This window comes from Alexandromys fortis, unplaced genomic scaffold (genome assembly GCF_014885135.2).
Source record: "Alexandromys fortis isolate MF-2015 unplaced genomic scaffold, M_Fortis_MF-2015_v1.1 scaffold_31, whole genome shotgun sequence".
In the NCBI taxonomy this organism is placed as follows: domain Eukaryota; kingdom Metazoa; phylum Chordata; class Mammalia; order Rodentia; family Cricetidae; genus Alexandromys; species Alexandromys fortis.
Window position 1 is genome coordinate 14,237,178 of NW_026067974.1, and position 17,419 is coordinate 14,254,596.

The window sequence follows — 17,419 nt, forward strand, 5'->3', positions numbered from 1 at the left end:
CCTGCTTCGGGGGTACGGTCAGCCACAGTGCCCCACTTGCATCTGTTTCGAGCTGGAGGTGAACCCCTTGAGTCTGACACGGCCCGGCCAATCCACCCGCCCGAGCTGAGCCGTCGTTATGGTAATGCTGCGCCCACACAGCCTCCGGGAGCGGGGGAGGGGGTCCCAGCTGCAGGGAAGCCAGACTCCGGGTTTGGGCTCCGTCCTCGGTGAATCTGCTCGGATGGGGTCTGTCCGGGAGGGGCTGGGTGTAGTCTGCAGACTTGGGCCCTTAGGAAGGGCACGCGCTGGAGACCCTCCCCCGACCGACAGACCTACAGACACTCGCTCCCACCTCCTTCCTTCCCCTCTAATTCCTTTCTCTCTTTGGAGAAATAGTGTCCCCAAGCGTCAGTGCCTTTTTTTTTTTTTTAAATATTTATTTATTATGTATACAATAGTCTGTCTGTGTGTATGCCTGCAGGCCAGAAGAGGGCGCCAGACCTCATTACAGATGGTTGTGAGCCACCAAGTGGTTGCCGGGAATTGAACTCAGGACCTTTGGAAAGCAGGCAATACTCTTAACCGCTGAGCCATCTCTCCTTTTGGAATCGTCCACCCAATCCTCATGACCCTTGAACATCTCCCCCTGCTGCCCTCTCCGTCCCACCAAACCCCTGGCTGTGGGTTTGACATTGGTCTGAACCTGCTGGATAGAAAGAAGAAACCGTAGACTGGGCATCCACCCTCGTGGGAACTTAGCTTTTGGGCTTTGGACTTCTGTAGGAAGAAACCACTGCCTGGATTCTTAGACACAAGAGCTCAGTGCCAGGATCTATGGTACTTTGTGTTGGACAAACCTTTGGGTGGGATGTTGTTGCAAAATCCTCAGGCCTGCCTTCCTGAGGTGGTGTCGGCACTGTTATCCCAGCCCTTAGGAAAAGATCAAGTTCTAGGTCAGGATCTGGGGAGGTGGCTAAGCAGGTAAAGGTGATCGATGGACTGAGTTCCATCCCTAGATCCACAGGGAGGGAGGAACGGACTCCCTCCAATTGCCTTCTTCTGATCAATACATCCACACCGTGGTGTCTCCACACACCAAATAAGTATTTTTATTATTTATTTATTTATTTATTTACTTTGGTTTTTCGAGACAGGGTTTCTGTGTAAGAGCCTGTCCTGGAACTAGCTCTTGTAGACCAGGCTGGTCTCGAACTCACGGAGATCTGCCTGCCTCTGCCTCCCAAGTGCTGTGATTAAAGGCATGCACCACCGCCACGCCGCCTGTCTAAATAAGTATTTTTTTTAAATAAGAGTTGAATATTACCTTTGTTATGTAATATGTTGATAATGGATTTAAGGCCAGCTTGGGCTACTTGAGACCCACTGTCTCAACAATAAAAACTGTCAATCACTTGGGGCACAGCGCTGACCCTGAAGATCTGCCTTTGCTTCCCTTGGCAGTCCTCTCTCTTTTCCCATCCCCCCTCTCTAGGAGTAATTCAGATAGATGATTATTTTTTTTTACACTAAAGTATTTTTAAGTCTTTACCCAAATTGAATTTCTTCTCTCTTTCCTCCTCCAGTACTAGACAAACAAAAAGCAGAAAAACAGTACCCTTGCTGGTCTTGTTAGAGCTGGGGGAAAGATAATGAATTCAGAATGTTCTTGCACTGTTTCTTCTCCAGTCTCAATTGCTTTGTTTTCCTTTTCAGACCTGTAGTTTTCAGAAGCTGTTTGCTGTGGAGGAGGAGTTTGAAGACGAGGTAGGAAAATGTTGCTGATCAGAGAGGTTGCAAAGAGGCCCTACGATGGAAACACCCACGCTCAGAACATTTGGAGCAATCCCATCGGCGGATATGTCTCTTTTATATCTATGAGAAGCTGGGGATGTAAATAAATATGAGCAACCATCTAATTGGCACTATATGCTTGTAGTTCTAGTATTCAGGAAGCTGACGCATGAAGGCCAGCCTGGGCTGCATAGAGAGACTGTCTAAGCAACAACAGCATATTTAACTTGTTTTTTGTTTGTTTTGTATTTGGAAACAGGGTTTCTCTGTGTAGTTCTAGTTCTCCTAGAGCTCACTGTGTAGACCAGGCTGGCCTCAACTCACAGAGATCACCTGCCTCTGCCTCCCAAGTGCTGGGATTAAAGCCTGAGCCACCACTGCCCAGTTATATTTTACTGTCTTAAAGACAAAACAAGTCAGGAGTGGTGTTACACACCTTAATCCCAGCACTTGAACCAGAGGCAGGCAGATCTCTGTGAGTTCGAGGCCAACCTGGTCTACATGGTGAGTTCCAGGACAGGCAGGGCCCTGTAGAGAGAGACCCTGTCTCAAAAAAATAAACAAAACAAAGGGGCTGGGAGTAGGTACAGGTGCCAGCTCATCTTGAAGCCCTGACCTCAATCCCTAAGCTCTGAATAAAACCAGTGAACCTGTAATTCTAGCATTTAAGAGGTCCAGACAACAGAATCGGAAGTTCAAGGTCTTCTCTCCTGCACAGAGAATTCAAAGATCTCCTGGGTCACATGAGATCCTGTCTCAAAAAAAGAAAACAAAAAGCAAATTAGCTCCCTAATTGCAGCCGTCATGTTTTTAATTATAAGGGCCTTTCTGGGAGCTGTCTCGAGGGTGATTTCATTCCCTCTCAGAATAGCGTACCTGAGGTAGGAAGGGTTCATGGAGCGCCAGAGTGGGGGAGGAGACAACACAGCCACATGGCTCGAGACCCGAGGCAGCAACTGGCATGTGAACCCTGGCAGATTGTTTCCTAGCCTCCCACCATCTCAGAAGATAAGAAATTGAAGGAGATACAAAGTCAGCATTGTACTCCCTCATCACTGTGTAAGTTGTACCCCGTGCCAATTAAATGAAAATTCTGGCAGGGGGATTTCAGTAAGTCGCTTGCTGGCCATGTGAACCACAGCAAATCCATTTGTTCTCTGGCCTTCACGGGCCATTTCCAACAGGAACCTTTGCTTTTCTTTCATGGTGCTACTAATCAAACCACATCCCTAACCGTTCCAGAAGAGCTGTTTCTGGGTTTGTTGTTTGTTTATAGACAGGGTCTCTGTGTAGTAAAGGCTTGCCTTGAATTTGACACCATCTTGCCTCAACCTCCCGAGTGCTGGGTTCATAGGCATGTTACACTGTGCTTGACAACAGGTATTTAGTCTTTCTAACTCTTCATGCTCAGAACCAGTGGGTATAGTCCCAGCTAGGATGAGGACGTGGATATTTCTATCTTGATTTACCTGCCCCTGCTTCCTGAGTGCATGCTAGGGTTCAAAGTTCATGCCTCACACGCAGCAGGAGCCACCTTTGCTTCTCAGTTCCTCTCCTAACGTAGGGATAAGGGTTCAGGTGGGTTCTCGCCATAGCTCTTGACTAGTCCAAGTTTCAAGTTCTTCTTTTACTTTCTTTTTTTTTTTAATTGTATATATGTATTATGTGCTTTAAAGGGAGACTGCTCATTTGTTTCTTGACTGCCTAGACCCAAATAATCACACAGAAACTATATTAATTATAATACCGTTTAGACAAAGCTTAGGCATATTCCTACCTAGCTCTTATATCTTAAATTAATCCATTTCTATTAATCTGTGCATCACCACGAGGCTGTGGCTTACCAGATAAGGTTCTGTTCTGGTGTCTTTCTCCTTTCGCAGCTACCTCGTGTCTCTTTGAATTCACCTACTCTCTTTTTCTATCTCTGGATTTCCTGCCTGGCTTTTCTCTGCCAAGCCACTGGCTGAAACAGCTTTATTCATCAACCAATGAAAGCAACACATATACCAAAGGACATCCCACATCATCGTGTGTGTGTGTGTGTGTGTGTGTGTGTGTGTGTGTGTGTATCTGTGTGTGTATAGTACATGTTCATGTAGATGCCCATGGAAGCCAGAAGAGGGCATTGGATGGATCCTCTGGAGCTGTAACAGATACTTGAGTCCCTGGACCTGAGTGCTGAGATCTGAACTCAGGTTCTCTAAAAGACTAGTGAGTACTCTTACTTAACCACTGACCCATCTCTCCAGCTGCAACAAGTCTTAGGTTCAGCATCCATAAGATGAGGATTATTCATAGGATAATCACAGTACCTCTGAATATAGGGCCATTGTAAGAATTCCTGAGAGTGCTAGTAAAATACTTGTCTGGCACCTGACATCCAAGTATTTGTTGATTTTGTAATATGACAACTTCAGCTTTGTGTTTGAAAGTGTTGATATTCAGTTGTTGGGGTTTTTTTGTTTGTTTGTTTGTTTGTTTGTTTGTTTTGAGACAGGGTCTCACTGTGTGGCCCTGTCTATATTAGAACTTGCTCTGTAGATCAGGCTGGCCTCGAACTCAGAGATCCGCCTGCTTCTGCCTCCCGAGTGCTGGGATTAAAGGCGTGCGCCACCACCGCCTGGTTTCTGCTTTGTTTTTAATGGCTGTCTCAGCTTGGTCTCAACTAAACTGCTATGTGGCTGAGGATGACCCTGAACTCCTGACCCCCCTGCCTCCCACCTGCACTGCTGAGATTGCTGTGTACCATCACACCCAACTTTGTAGATTTTTGCCCAGTACTACCGGGAGATATGTCATTAAAGGCTAAAGGGAACTGTGAAAGTGACCCTCCTGGGTTTAGCAGGTCCAGGGAAATAATGGAATTAGGAGAAATGACTCTGACTGTTCATTTTTGTTCCTTGGAAATGACAGACCAGTCCCTTTCTCGTTCAGTGTCACAGCTTAGTGTCAATTCTGTGGGAGGAGAGGGGACCATAAATCCTCAAGGTGATGAGGAGCCTGCCATTCTGATTGTTGTTGTTACGGTGTGGCTGGAGTGTGGCCCTCTTGATGAACATCTGAAGCAGGAAGAACCTCGCTCTAGCCCAGACAACAAAGCAGCAGCAGGGGTGGGGGTGGATAGCACCTTCCTGTCACTTAATCCGCAGTTCTGACTCCAAACACCCTCGGAACAGGTCTGCTGCTCTTGAAGGTGTCAATCTCACCTTGCTTCCCAAATGCAATCCATACTTAATATAACTTGCCTGAGAAGCTATATTTAACTTCTGTCTATTTGGCAGGATCCAGGGGCTCTCTGTCATACCGAAGACTGTGGGTGTGGTGTACTTGGTGGAGGCAGGGAATGCACCAAGGACCAGGCTGCAGGGCCAACAGGTTAGTTCCCTAAACACTAGCCCGGCTCCCTCGGATGGGTATGTGACCTTGTGAGGCACCTTCTGCTTCTTGGTGCCCAGGAATGGTTTTCCTGTTGCTTTCCCAGTATGCCTCCTCCCCGAGACTGAAGAGAAGTCCTGAAGATATAACCTTAGAATGCTCTGACAGAGCCTGGTGGCCCACTGGCTCACAGGAGGATCATAAGTAGTGAGAAGTGCCATCATTGCCTTTCACGTCTTGGTTTCTTGCTTGTGTGTGTATCTGCATACATACATACTATATGCTTAAACAGTAAAAGTAGAACTTATTTTTATTTATTTTTTTTGGAAGCAGTTTTAAATTCCTAGATGCAAAGACCCTGCACATGTGGGAGGTGGAGACAGAGTTCAGGAGTTCAAGGTCATTCTCGTCTATGTAGTCAGTCTGAGCTGTCTGAGCTACTGACTCAAAAACAAAACCCTGACAAAAGGCCTGCTTTCTCTGTTTCTTTGTAGGACTTCTTATCTGCTGTGGAGAATGCAGAGAACCATTTGGCTGGTGCACCATCCGGGAATGCTGGACACCTGTCCTCCAGACCGCAGGAGACTCTACAGGCACCATCAAAACTATTGCCATCATACCCCACTTCTTCGAGACAGCCAGTCCCAGGACTCTGTCTCCCTACTTCCAGCCTTGCCCAGACCACCAGGGACCCAGTTTGTCCAGGAGCAGTGTCGCTAAGACCCATCTCGATTTCTAGCAGCGGTGTGGGAAGTCAGCAAAGAAGGACACTAACAAAGGTCCTCCAGGAGTCAACAAAACCCCGGCCCTCGGCCACACACTCTGGGCTTATCTTTGGGAGCCATCAGCAGGGCATTGGTGGCTTTGAGGCACCCGATCAAGATGAGTTTGACAAGACCCTGGCAAGCATGGAGCTGCAGGGAGCTGACTTGGAGCTAGAACTTGGAGTTGACACTGGAGCCACCCGAACCCTGCCTGCACAGCACCATGAGGATCCGGTATTGGCGAAAAAGGCCAGAGTGGCCGACCTGAGTGGCTCTTTCCAAAAGGATCCCATTGTCCACTGCAGGAATCCAGGGCTTTCCTTGAGACCTCGAGCCACGGGCGGCCTTCCTCTCCCATCTGCATCAGCAGTTCCCCATCAAAGAGGCTCCCCTGTTACTGCACCTCAGCCTCCCCAAGTAGGTGGGAGGCCCATTCAAAACAGCCCACAGAATTTGCCTGGTCGGCCATTTCAGTCTCCCAGAGCCTGGTCAAGTGGCACACCCCGTTTTCCTGGGCCTCGACATCCTCACTGCAGCTCTGCAGCATTTCCTCGGGGACCCTTGCCTTCCCGAGCCCCAGTATCTTTGGTCGAATCTCCTGCCAGCACTCCCAGAGGTGCCTCCACCCCAGTTCCTCAGCCAGCTCTGCAGACACCTCTAGTCACCAACCACCTGGTTCAGCTTGTCACTGCTACCAACCCGACACCTTGGCAGCCCTCACGCCCCTCCATTCGAGCTAAGACTCGCCGCCGCTTCCCTGGCCCAGCGGGACTTCTGCCTCACCAGGTAAGTGACGGCTTTTCCAGGACACTAGGATCCAGGGGAAGACAGTGGCTCAGTCTTAGACACTCTTCACTGCTGCTCTTCACTGCCGGGAGAAGGCGTTTGCAAAGGCTGGAGCGACGGCTCGGTCCAAACAATGCTTACCGTGCAAGCATGGTCTGCAGAACCCACGAGAAACACAGGACAAAACTGGGCATGGAGACACATGCTTGTAATCCTAACTCCGGTGAGGAGGGGAAACAATTCCTGAGCTTCACTGACCAAGCAGCCTAGCTTACTGGGGAAGCACTAAGACAGAGAAAGGCCCTGTCTCCAAAAACAAGTAGGGGCTGGAGAGATGGCTCAGAGATTAAGAGCACTTGTTGCTCTTACAAAGGACCTGGGTTCAATTCCCAGCCTCCACATGGTGCTCACAGCTGTCTGCTACTCCAATCCCAGGGGAGCTGACTCCCTTTTCCAACCTCTGTGAGCACCAGGCACACGTGTATATCCTGGCAAAACAGCCATAATTACTTACTATTTAATAAATAATTCTAAAAAGTACAAAAACGAGGTAAATGGTGCCTCAGGTCTCCCAAGGAGTACATCTGAGGTTGTCCTCTGGCCTCCACGTGTGTGCACAGGCATACACATGCACACACATATGTGTATAAAATAAGATCTGCAAAACTATAAAAATCAGAAGTGGGGAGAGGAGAAGAGAGTGGCTCAGAGGTATGCGTCCCAGCCCCAGCACTGTGGGGTGGGATGGCTTGCCTACAAGGGGTTTCCTCAGTCAGGTTAGTGGAGGTAAGAAGGTCACCTTAGTTGTGGGAAGGTGGGGTCCTGGGCTGAGTGGAAAAGAAGGTAGACTGAGCGCTAGCGTGTATCCCCCCACTGCTTTCTGATGCTGATACAGTGACTGGCTGCACCAGGCTCTTGCCACTGCGAGTTCCCTGCCATGATCAAGTGTCCCTGTAAGTCAAAGGAAGCCTTGCCTTTGAAAAAGAAAAAAAAGTAGACAGGAGGAATACTTGAAAATCCCCCTGTGAATGAATGAATGAATGAATGAATGAATGAATGAATGAATAAATAAATAAATAAATAATTTTTTGAAAAATTAAGAATCCGGGCGTTGATGGCGCACGCCTTTAATCCCAGCACTCGGGAGGCAGAGGCAGGCAGATCTCTGTGAGTTCGAGGCCAGCCTGGTCTACAAAGGGAGTTCCAGGACAGGCTCCAAAGCTACAGAGAAACCCTGTCTCGAAAAACCAAAAAAAAAGAAAGAAAAAGAAAATCCCCCTGTGAATAGTTCTTGTTGTGTGCTGGAATATCTGTTGTTTGCTAGCCCTAGACAGGAATATCTTCTCACTCATATGAGCCAAGCAGTAGATACTCGGCAGCTTATTTGGAACTGAGAGTACATTGCAGTGGGGTGGAAGAAGTAGGGTGTGATGTGCACAGGGGTCTTTCCTCAGCTCCTGGGGGCACACTGACTCTGCCTTGGCCTTGCTCAGGGGCTTTGGGTAGATGACTAGGAGGATAAAAGGGGGGATGGGGCTGTTCTTGGGGGCTGGCTCAGCAGTGGGAAGACGGAGCTCACAGAACCCTTCACTGGTGGCTGGTGTTGGAGGCCAACCTGAGGAAGCCAGGGTTGGAAGGGAAGCACTCAACACTTGTATCTTTATATGTGTGAGTGTTTATATGCACCGCGGTGGTGGAGGGATAAGGTCCCTCAAACTAGTTTTGAGTTAGATCCCGGATTACCGGACACTGGAGCTTTGCTCTGGTTGCAGTTAGTATCTTCCTGGTGTGGCCTTCAAGAGAAACCCGGGGGTGGTCTGCTCTTTCTCAAGAATGACCTTTAGGAAAGCTGCTCGGTAGCCCATCTAGACCCCTCTATCTGGGTCACTGCCCCCTTCAGGCGGCACTGGGCCTTGCTTCTGGGCCAGCTCCAGCTTCCTTGCATCCCTAAACTGATCCCCAAAGTGTCTTTTTTAAGCTACCCATGAGGCTCCTGAGACTGCGTTAGGAGCTATGTAATATGTGCTAATTGACCCTGATAGTTTCCTGAGCTCATTATGTAACCCAGACAAGAGCTGTTCTCGTAAATAACAGCTGCTGAGTTTGATCTCGCCTTCTCTCCTCCTTAGCATAGTGGGAAGAATTTGGAGGAGATCATGGTTGCCACACCCCAGACTCCAACTCATGGTGCTCTGGCTAAACTCCAGACTGAGGTAACTTCTTCTATGTAAATCTTCACTTCTTGGGCAACATTTAAAAGTGAGGGGTGGGGTTGGAGAGATGGCTCAGTGGTTAAGAGCACCAACTGGTCTTCCAGAGGACCCGGGTTCAATTCCCAGCACCCACATGGCACCTCAGAACTGTCCATAACTCCAAGATCAAGATCGACACCCTCACACAGGCATCCATGCAGGCTTAACACATAAATGCACATAAATAAGGATATGTGTATACTGTCTCGAAAAAAACCATAAAAAGTGGGGCATTCTTGCATGCCTCCGTTGATGCTGCTAGGCCTATACCAAAGGGCAGGTGGAAAAAGCAGTTGCGGAAGGCAGCAGTTTTACAGACATAGAATGAAGCCTGTCATGATGCCATGGCTCAACCTTCTATAACATCTGAGAACAACAGGCCCAGCTACTGCATCTTTCCCTGGGGAGGAGAGTGTATCTTGGGAACCCTCTCGGGTTTCTAGGAGCTGAGCTGGGAAGGATCCACCCTCATCTTGTCTCCGGGAGGTTCCCTTTCAGTGGGTAGGTCCAGCTTCCTTCCCTCCTGGGGCCCTAATTGGCTTATTCTGTCTTCAGACCCACCTCTGCTTTTAATTCTCTCAGTGTAGCTTTTTTGCTGCAGCTCCCCAGGGCTGCCTGTCTACTTCAGATTCAAACCTGGTAGTAATCGTCTGGATTCAAAGCCATTGTTGATTTCAAGGCAGCTTATGGTTAGAACCAGGGGCATCTCCGGGAGTGGTGGCGCACACCTTTAACCCCAACACTCAGGAGGCAGAGGCAGGCAGATCTCTGTGAGTTCGAGGCCAGCCTGGTTTACAGAGCAAGTTCCAGGACAGCTAGGGCTGTTAAACAGAGAAACCCTGTCTTGAAACAAACAAACAAAAAAGAGCCCTTGCTGCTTTGGCAGTGAACCTTTGTTCTGCTCCCAGCACCCACAGCAGGTCACTCACACCTGCCTGTAACTCCAGCTGCAGGCAAGCTGGTGTCCTCTTCTGGCTTTTCAGAGTGCCTGCATGCACATGTGTACCTACACATACATACTTAGGCCCACATATTTACCTATAAAACAAATAAATCTTTTGAAATAATAAAAGAAAATGGATAGCCTTTGTTTCATTGTAGTTAAAGTCAGGACCTGATTCTAAAGAAAAAAAAAAGAGCCAGGTAGTGGTGATGCTCACCTTTAACCCCAGAGGCAGAGACAGGTGGATTTCTGTGAGTTCAAGGCCAACCTGGTCTACAGAGCGAGTTCCAGGACAGTCAGAGCTGTCACACGGAGAAATCCTGTCTCGAAAAACCAAAGAAAGAGAGAAAGACCTTTGTTCTGGCTGCTCAGTGAAAGTTTCAGGGTGCAGCCAGGTCACAAACCACTTTCTGTTCACTGTGGTAACTGAGAGGCATTCCTCTCCCTCCCCCACCCCAGGAACTCACTTTCTCTCTCACTGTCTGCCCTGTCTCAGTCGAGGGTCTCTCCCAAGGTTGGTCCACTAATTCAGGCTCCACTCTGCTCTGTGGTGCCAGATTGTTGCTAGTTCCCAGGGATCAGTGGAAGAAGATTTTGGGCAAGGTCCCTGGCTCACCATGAAATCTGCTCTGGGCCTGGATGAGCAAGACCCCAGCTGCTTCCTCTACACCTACAGCATTGTCATGGTGCTGCGCAAGGTAAGGGTCTGGGGAATGAGTCTCTGCTGCCTGCTCCACCGTAAAGAGGCCATCTGCCCCCTCTTACTGCAGTCCTGTCCCTGGAGGGCAGCCTGGAGTCCCTTGGGTTGTCTGTTTGCACTGTTCACAGTTCTGAGCAGTGTTAGGCATACCTCTGCACTTCAGGTACCAGACCGAGAGACAGGGATTAAGCGCATTCCCACCCTGAGAACTCCTAGTGGTCTCTTATAGACAGATGCGTATTGGTACATGTATCTGTAAGTCCCCGTCTGTGGCCTACTGTGATGGACTGAGCCACAAAAATTGATACGAGGAAAGACACCTAAGAGAGAAAAAAGGACCTGCCAGCTCCAGCCTCTATAGGGAGCAGAAGGCTGCCCTTGTACCTATCTTGGCCTGCCCTGAAGGAAGGCTGTTACCATTCCTTGGTTGCCATGGGGAGTTACATGCAGGCATAGCTCAGTGAATGTGTCTTCTTGTAAGCAGGCGGCCCTCAAGCAGCTCCCCAGGAACAAGGTCCCCAACATGGCAGTGATGATCAAGTCCTTGACTCGGAGCACAATGGACGCCAGTGTGGTTTTTAAGGATCCCACAGGTAAGGAGTGGGTCCTGGTGCCACTGGGGTCAAGAGATGAGAGATGAACAGCCCACTTCCCAGCCAGGGCTCAGACCCTTTGCTGTGCCCTTATTCCTGAGATGGAGGCCATGTGGTTTTTGCAGGAGAGATGCTTGGGACAGTGCACAGGGTTCTTCTGGAAACACACCAGAATGAGCTGAAGCCTGGCTCGGTGCTGTTGCTGAAGCAGGTAGGAGAGCTCCAGAAGGGACCTGCTGTGGGGAGGAGCCCCAGGATGTCCTTGCTTAGCTAGCTGCCTTCCCTCTGCTGCCAGCCTAGGAGAAGCAAGGCCCTGGTTTGTTAGAGCTGAGAGCAAGCCTCTGACCAGTGGGCTGTTCCACTCGTCAAGGGTAAATGTGGATGGAGAGTTGTATTTGAGGGTGATAGGTGGTTCTGTTGGGGCACCAAGACTAAGGCAAGAGTGAGTGTGTGAGCTTGGGGCAGAGGACAGGAAGCCAAAGGACAGCTGGCTGCTGATGGTCATCTAGCAGTGCCAGGAGCCCCAGACACTGACTCCCCTTCCCACCTCCAGATTGGAGTGTTCTCTCCTTCACTCAGAAACCACTACCTCAACGTGACACCCAACAACCTGGTCCATATTTACAGTCTAGATTCTGGGGACAGCGACTGCCTCGAGCCACCTCAGCCCTTGCCCAAGGTAAGTGGGGCAGGGTAGACGGTGACCAGCAGAGCTTTCCTGCCTGATTTCTTTTGGTTCTTCCTTTCCTTGTCCTGGAACAAAGGACAGGCACTGTGAAGGGGGCAGTTCTGCCTTTGGGAACACGAGTCTCTGTTGCCCCTGCTCCAGCTGCCTGCCAGCCGCTGAGTAACAGTACCTGTAAGAGCAGCTGGCTTCCTGGTGATCCCTGAATGTCTGATGGCAGGCTTGATCATCTGAGAAGTTAGGAGTCACCTGAGAAGCAGGCAAGGGCCCCTGGGGGTGGTGGCACAAAAGGATAGAGGGTCAAATCCGCACCAGATGGCTACACAGAACAGGGAGTACAAATGGTCTGTCAGGTGAGCTGGCCCTTGCTCTGAGACTTCCCTCTTGGTCTCTGCCTCTGGTAGGCATGCGCTGGAGCGCAACCTTCAGGAACTGAGGCGAACATTTGGTGTCTGTGGGAGCTAAAGAAAGCTCCAGGCAGGTCTACCCAGCCGGATCCTGGGGACTTCACCTTTAGGTTCCTGGCCTGGAGGAGGGCAGGAGACCTGGGTCTTGTCCAAGTTCAGCTAATGATTTCTGCTATGACCTTGGGCAAGCCTTGTTCCTTCCCCTGTTTTTTGTACTATCTATAGAACAAGTGTTTGCCTTGATGACCTCCAGTCACTGTAAACCTTTATCTCTAGTCTTTTGCTCTTTTGCTTGTATTTCCTCTTTCCCCTGGGCCATTTTATATGCCCTCACAGCTGCCCCACCTCTAGCCTTCATTTCTTTTTAATAGTCATCCTTCCTTTTGTGTGTGTGTGTGTGTGTGTGTGTGTGTGTGTGTGTGTGTGTGTAGGGTTTTCTTGTTGTTTCTTTCTCTTTTTAAAGACATATTCATTGTGTTTGCCTGCATGTGTGTACATGTACCATGTGTGTGCTTGGTTCCTGTGGAAGCCAGAAGAGTGCATCAGATCTCCTGGAACTGGAGTGATAGATGGTTGTGAGCTACCGTGCAGGTCCTGGGAATGAACCTGAATCCTCTAGAAGAACAGCATATGCTCTTAAATGCTGAGCGTTCTCTCTAGTCTTAATAACTACTTATTTTAATCCCATGCTAGTTCCTCAACACACTGGTGAATGGCCTCTTTACCTTCTGTGGTGGTCATGCAGAGTCCCTAAGACACAGATAGTGATAGGCCGGGCGGTGGTGGCGCACGCCTTTAATCCCAGCACTTGGGCGGTAGAGGCAGGCAGATCTCTGTGAGTTCGAGACCAGCCTGGTCTACAAGAGCTAGTTCCAGGACAGGCTCCAAAACCACAGAGAAACCCTGTCTCGAAAAACCAAAGAAAAAAAAAGGCACAGATAGTGATAGGATGGCCTCTTTACCTTCTGTGGTCACAGACACTGGTAGAACCTGGAAAGATGAGTTTAGAGGCCTGTTTTGGTTTGTTATTGCTATTGTGGGTGTCTGGTGTTTCATTTCTCTCCCTCAGCTTGGGCCTGGGTGATCCTAGTCCCAACCCCATTCCCTTATTGTGTCTTTGTCCTGAGAGGCCCTCCCTTTGAGGTCATCTGGGTAGGGGCACCCCCACCCTAGGGATTTCCGAGGCATTGAGCACCTGTAACCAGATCCACTGTCCTCAGAATCTAGGAAGCTTCCATGGAAACCTCCAGCCTGATGTGGCTGCCGAGCCCACACAGGGCCTCAGCACAGCACAGAACCCCGCGGTGTCTCCTGAAGAAGAGCTCCCAGAGGCAGGTAAGGCACACAGCTCCTCAGCATCTTCTGCCTCACTCAGTGAGAATGCTGTGCGGTTAGCTGTGCCTTCCAGCTCCTGCTGTACCTCTGTGGACTGGTACAGCGTTCCTCAGAAATCAGAGGCTGTCTTGTTGAGCAAGCCTGCAGCCTTGTTAAGAGCCGCTACTCTCTGTAACAGTGTGGTAGAGCCGGGTAAAGCACACACAGTGTGATCCATAGCTCCCCCATTCGCTGGCAGTACCTTAGCTGCAGAAGGAGACATCACCAACCCCTGGGTGCATGGCACAGTTGTGTCCTATTTCAAGCCCTCATGAGCAGATCATGAAGGCAGATTTCCCGCTCTACCCACACTCAGGATCCCCAAGGTGCTGTGGACAGTGCCAAGGAGTCACATACCCATGTGGCCAGGGGGGTGGGGACACAAACCTGAGTGGACCAACTGGATGGAGCTACCCTCAGGTGGAGCCATCATGTCCCGTCACTTCCTTAGCTTTCGATTTCAGAAATTCAATCCTGCATGGTCTGGAGGCAGTAGGATTATGGGTAAGCATCTCAGACCAACCACATTCACAATATACCAATATGTAAGCCACAAAGCCCATTTGTATAGATCCTACATGGGAGAGTCTGCCCCTACTTTTTTTGTTGTTGAGACAGGGTTTCTCTGTAGCTTTGAAGCCTGTCCTAGAATTTGCTCTACAGACCAGGCTGGCCTTGAACTCACAGAGATCTGACTGCCCTTTCTGCTGGGGTCTTGTGTTGTCTGGAGTCCTGCACTCTCCTTGTAACAGCTGCTGACCCCGTTGCTGTCTGAGGAAGTTGCTGGTGGGCAGAGCGGGCTATAGAACAAGGTGCTCATGAACGGGGCTGAGGACAGATAGATAGTTCCTGCTGTTTGCTGAGATCTAGCTTCACCCTGCTCCTCCCCTTCATCCCAGCCAGCCATAGCACAGCTCCCACAGGGCAATTTCTGGTATTTTGTGTTTGCTTGGTTTGGTTTTTCAAGACAGGGTTTCTCTAGCTTTGGAGCCTGTTCTAGAACTAGCTCTTGTAGACCAGGCTGGCCTCAAACTCTGCCTCCCAAGTGCTGGGATTAAAGACATGAACCACCACTGCCCAGCAATTTCTGGTGTTTTGAGACAAGAGCTTCTGTATAGTCCTAGCTGGCCTGGTGCTCACTATACAGCACAAGCTGGCATCAAACTCACAGCAGTCCTTTTGCCTTAGCCTCCGAGTGCTGGCATTAAAGGCATACACTGCTATGCTCAGCCCATTGGGCAACTTTTTCCTTGCTGTAAGCAAATACCAGTCCCACCTGCCTGAATACAGTGTTAGTCACCTTAATTAAACTCTGAATGCTCCCCAATCTACCTTCTCCCTTTCCTCCCAGCAGCAGCTACTGAGTGTTCTTGCCAGACCCAGAGCTGGGCTCTTGGGTGTAGTTTACAGTCTGCCTTCCCGGGCCCCATCCTGTCCTGGAAGTGGCAGCAGATAGAGCCTGAATAGGCTCACTTTGGGCAAGTCACTGCACCTCTTCAGAGTTTGTTCTCTCGGTAAAGTGGGTTTTATCCCACAGCCACCTGAGATACCCCGAGAAGGTTGTTGGGGTGGAATGAGCTCACAGTGAATGTGCCCTCAGGTTCACCAGCGTCAGCAGCGTCTCCAGCTTCCCATGCACCACATCTGACAGCTTTCTTCAGGAGAGCTTTCTCTCTCTCCTTTTTCATTTTATCTATCAGAAAGGCAGGCATGCTGCCACATGTGTGAAGGTCAGGACAACTGTGGGAGTCAGCCCTCCTCTGCTATGTCGGTCCTGGGACTACCTGCTGGCCGTCTTGCAACCCAGGAATGCACGCACCTGTCCTTCCCCCCCCCCCCCCCCCCCGCCTGCCCCTGTTTTTTCTTTCAAGACAAGGTTTTTCCTGTGTAAACCTGGCTCTGTAGACCAGGCTGGTCTCAAACTCAGAGATCTGCCTGCCTCTGCCTCCCGAGTGCTGGGATTAAAAGCATGTACCACCATGCCTTTCATTCTTCATGCCCACCCAGGCATTTCAGGATTTGGGTGCTGTCTCCACTGTCAGCAGAGAGCCTAGGTTGACAGACTGTCACTCCTAGCACATAGCCCTCATCCAGTGAGCGTTGCCATAGGAAACCTCAGACTCCTTCCTGCTCATCACCGCCTCTGGACAGGAGGGAAAGAAGCCACTGAAAAGTGGAATTCCCCATTCTTACTAGAACGGCCCAGAGATTGTATCCTGCCTTCTGTTGTGCATGTGTTTGTAGGGAGACAAGGAAAGGTCAATCATGCCAGTCTCAGACCCAGCGGTATGGGCATAGTGCCCCAGAGGAGCCACCTTTCTGCACATGTAGCTAGGTCAAGGTCCTCCCAGAGGCCGAGGGCTTCAGATCTGAGTTCCATGGAATTCTATGGTTGTTACTGCATCTACTCATGTCCACTTCCCCCTGCAGATGACCTGGATGGACTTCTAAGTGAACTCCCTGAGGACTTCTTCTCTGATCCCAGTTGGGGCTGTCTCAAGACAGGACACCCACCATGAGCTGGCAGTCTCTGTCCCCAGACAAGCTCTAGGTGCATCTGGTCGTGTCCAAGGGAGAGAGAGGCCGGTGCAGCTGGAGACTAGACAAGGTCATGGTCTGCTGCCTCCTCGTGGCACCTTCCTGAAGGCCCCGGTGATGAGCAGTGTGCTGCTGCAGCCTGACAGCTTCCTCTGTGTGGACATCCTGGAAATCTGAACAAGACGAGCTCTCCAGCCTCCCTGGAAAAGTGTGACCCTCCCACCTCATCTTAACTTTAGGGATGTTGGGCCTGGTTTCCTTGTCTTCAGTCCCCTAACAGCTGCAGAGCCCAGAGGAGCCACAGCCACAGCAAAGGTGACCTAAGGCTATAGCCCGCGCCCTCAAGGATGATGGTGGGGTGCAGGCTATTGTACCTGGTTCTGAAATAAAGCAGCCCTTCTTCATCTGCCACCCCCTCCTTCCCACACCTACTTCTCCATTCTCTGCTGGCCAGAGCAGTCAAGCTCCAGCAAGGCAGAGCAACCATTCACTCTGTGTGTGTGTGTGTGTGTGTGTGTATACGTTACATATATACACTCTTACCCCCTTGTCTCCCTTCTCCCCCTCTTCCTCTCTTTTTCTTCTTTTTTAATTTTATGTGTATGGGTGTTTTGCTTGCATATATGTCTGTGTGCCAACTATATGCCTAGTGCCCTTGGAGGCCAAAAGAGGGCTTTAGATCCCTTGGGACTAGAGTTACTAGTGGTTGTGAACTTTTAGAGATCCTCCTGTCTCTGCCTCCTGAGTACTAGGATTAAAGGTGTGTGCTACCACTGCCCAGCCCTTTCCTTTCCGTTCCTTTCCCATTCCCTTTCTCTCTCTCTCTCTCTGTTTTTCTCCATAGCACTGTATCCAGGCTGGCCTCAAATTTTACATCAGTCTGGCCTTGAACTCATGGTCTTCCCGCCTCTGATCCCTGATGCTGGTATTACAGGCATGTGCCATGGCACCTGCGCCATTGATCTCAGTGGACCAATATTGCTACATTATCATTAGCTATGCTCCACACTTTCTCAGGTTTGCTGGGTTTCTCCTCTGTCCTCTCCCTCTCCTCTCTCCCTCTCTCTGAACCCACTTTAGGATCTCGAGGCTCCTCTTGGTTTTGGTGGCTTCTTAGGCTTGTCTTGGTTTGGATGCCCCCAGTGATGCTGAGAAAGATCAGTCAGACTTCTTGTTTTAGATTATTTATTTATTTATTTATTTATTTATTTATTTATTGTGGTTTG

General features: G+C 49.9%; 1 protein-coding gene across 1 annotated transcript; it reads left to right on the forward strand.

Moving 5' to 3' along the window:
* Hrob (homologous recombination factor with OB-fold) lies at positions 1–16,698 on the forward strand. Its single transcript, XM_050156487.1, has 10 exons — positions 1–121; positions 1,696–1,746; positions 5,646–6,701; positions 8,831–8,914; positions 10,454–10,594; positions 11,081–11,189; positions 11,315–11,400; positions 11,743–11,868; positions 13,502–13,616; positions 16,086–16,698. The coding sequence occupies exons 1-10, from the start codon at positions 119–121 to the stop codon at positions 16,172–16,174; spliced, it is 1,860 nt and encodes a 619-aa protein (XP_050012444.1). The 5' UTR covers positions 1–118; the 3' UTR covers positions 16,175–16,698.
* The last annotated feature ends 721 nt before the right edge of the window (positions 16,699–17,419 follow it).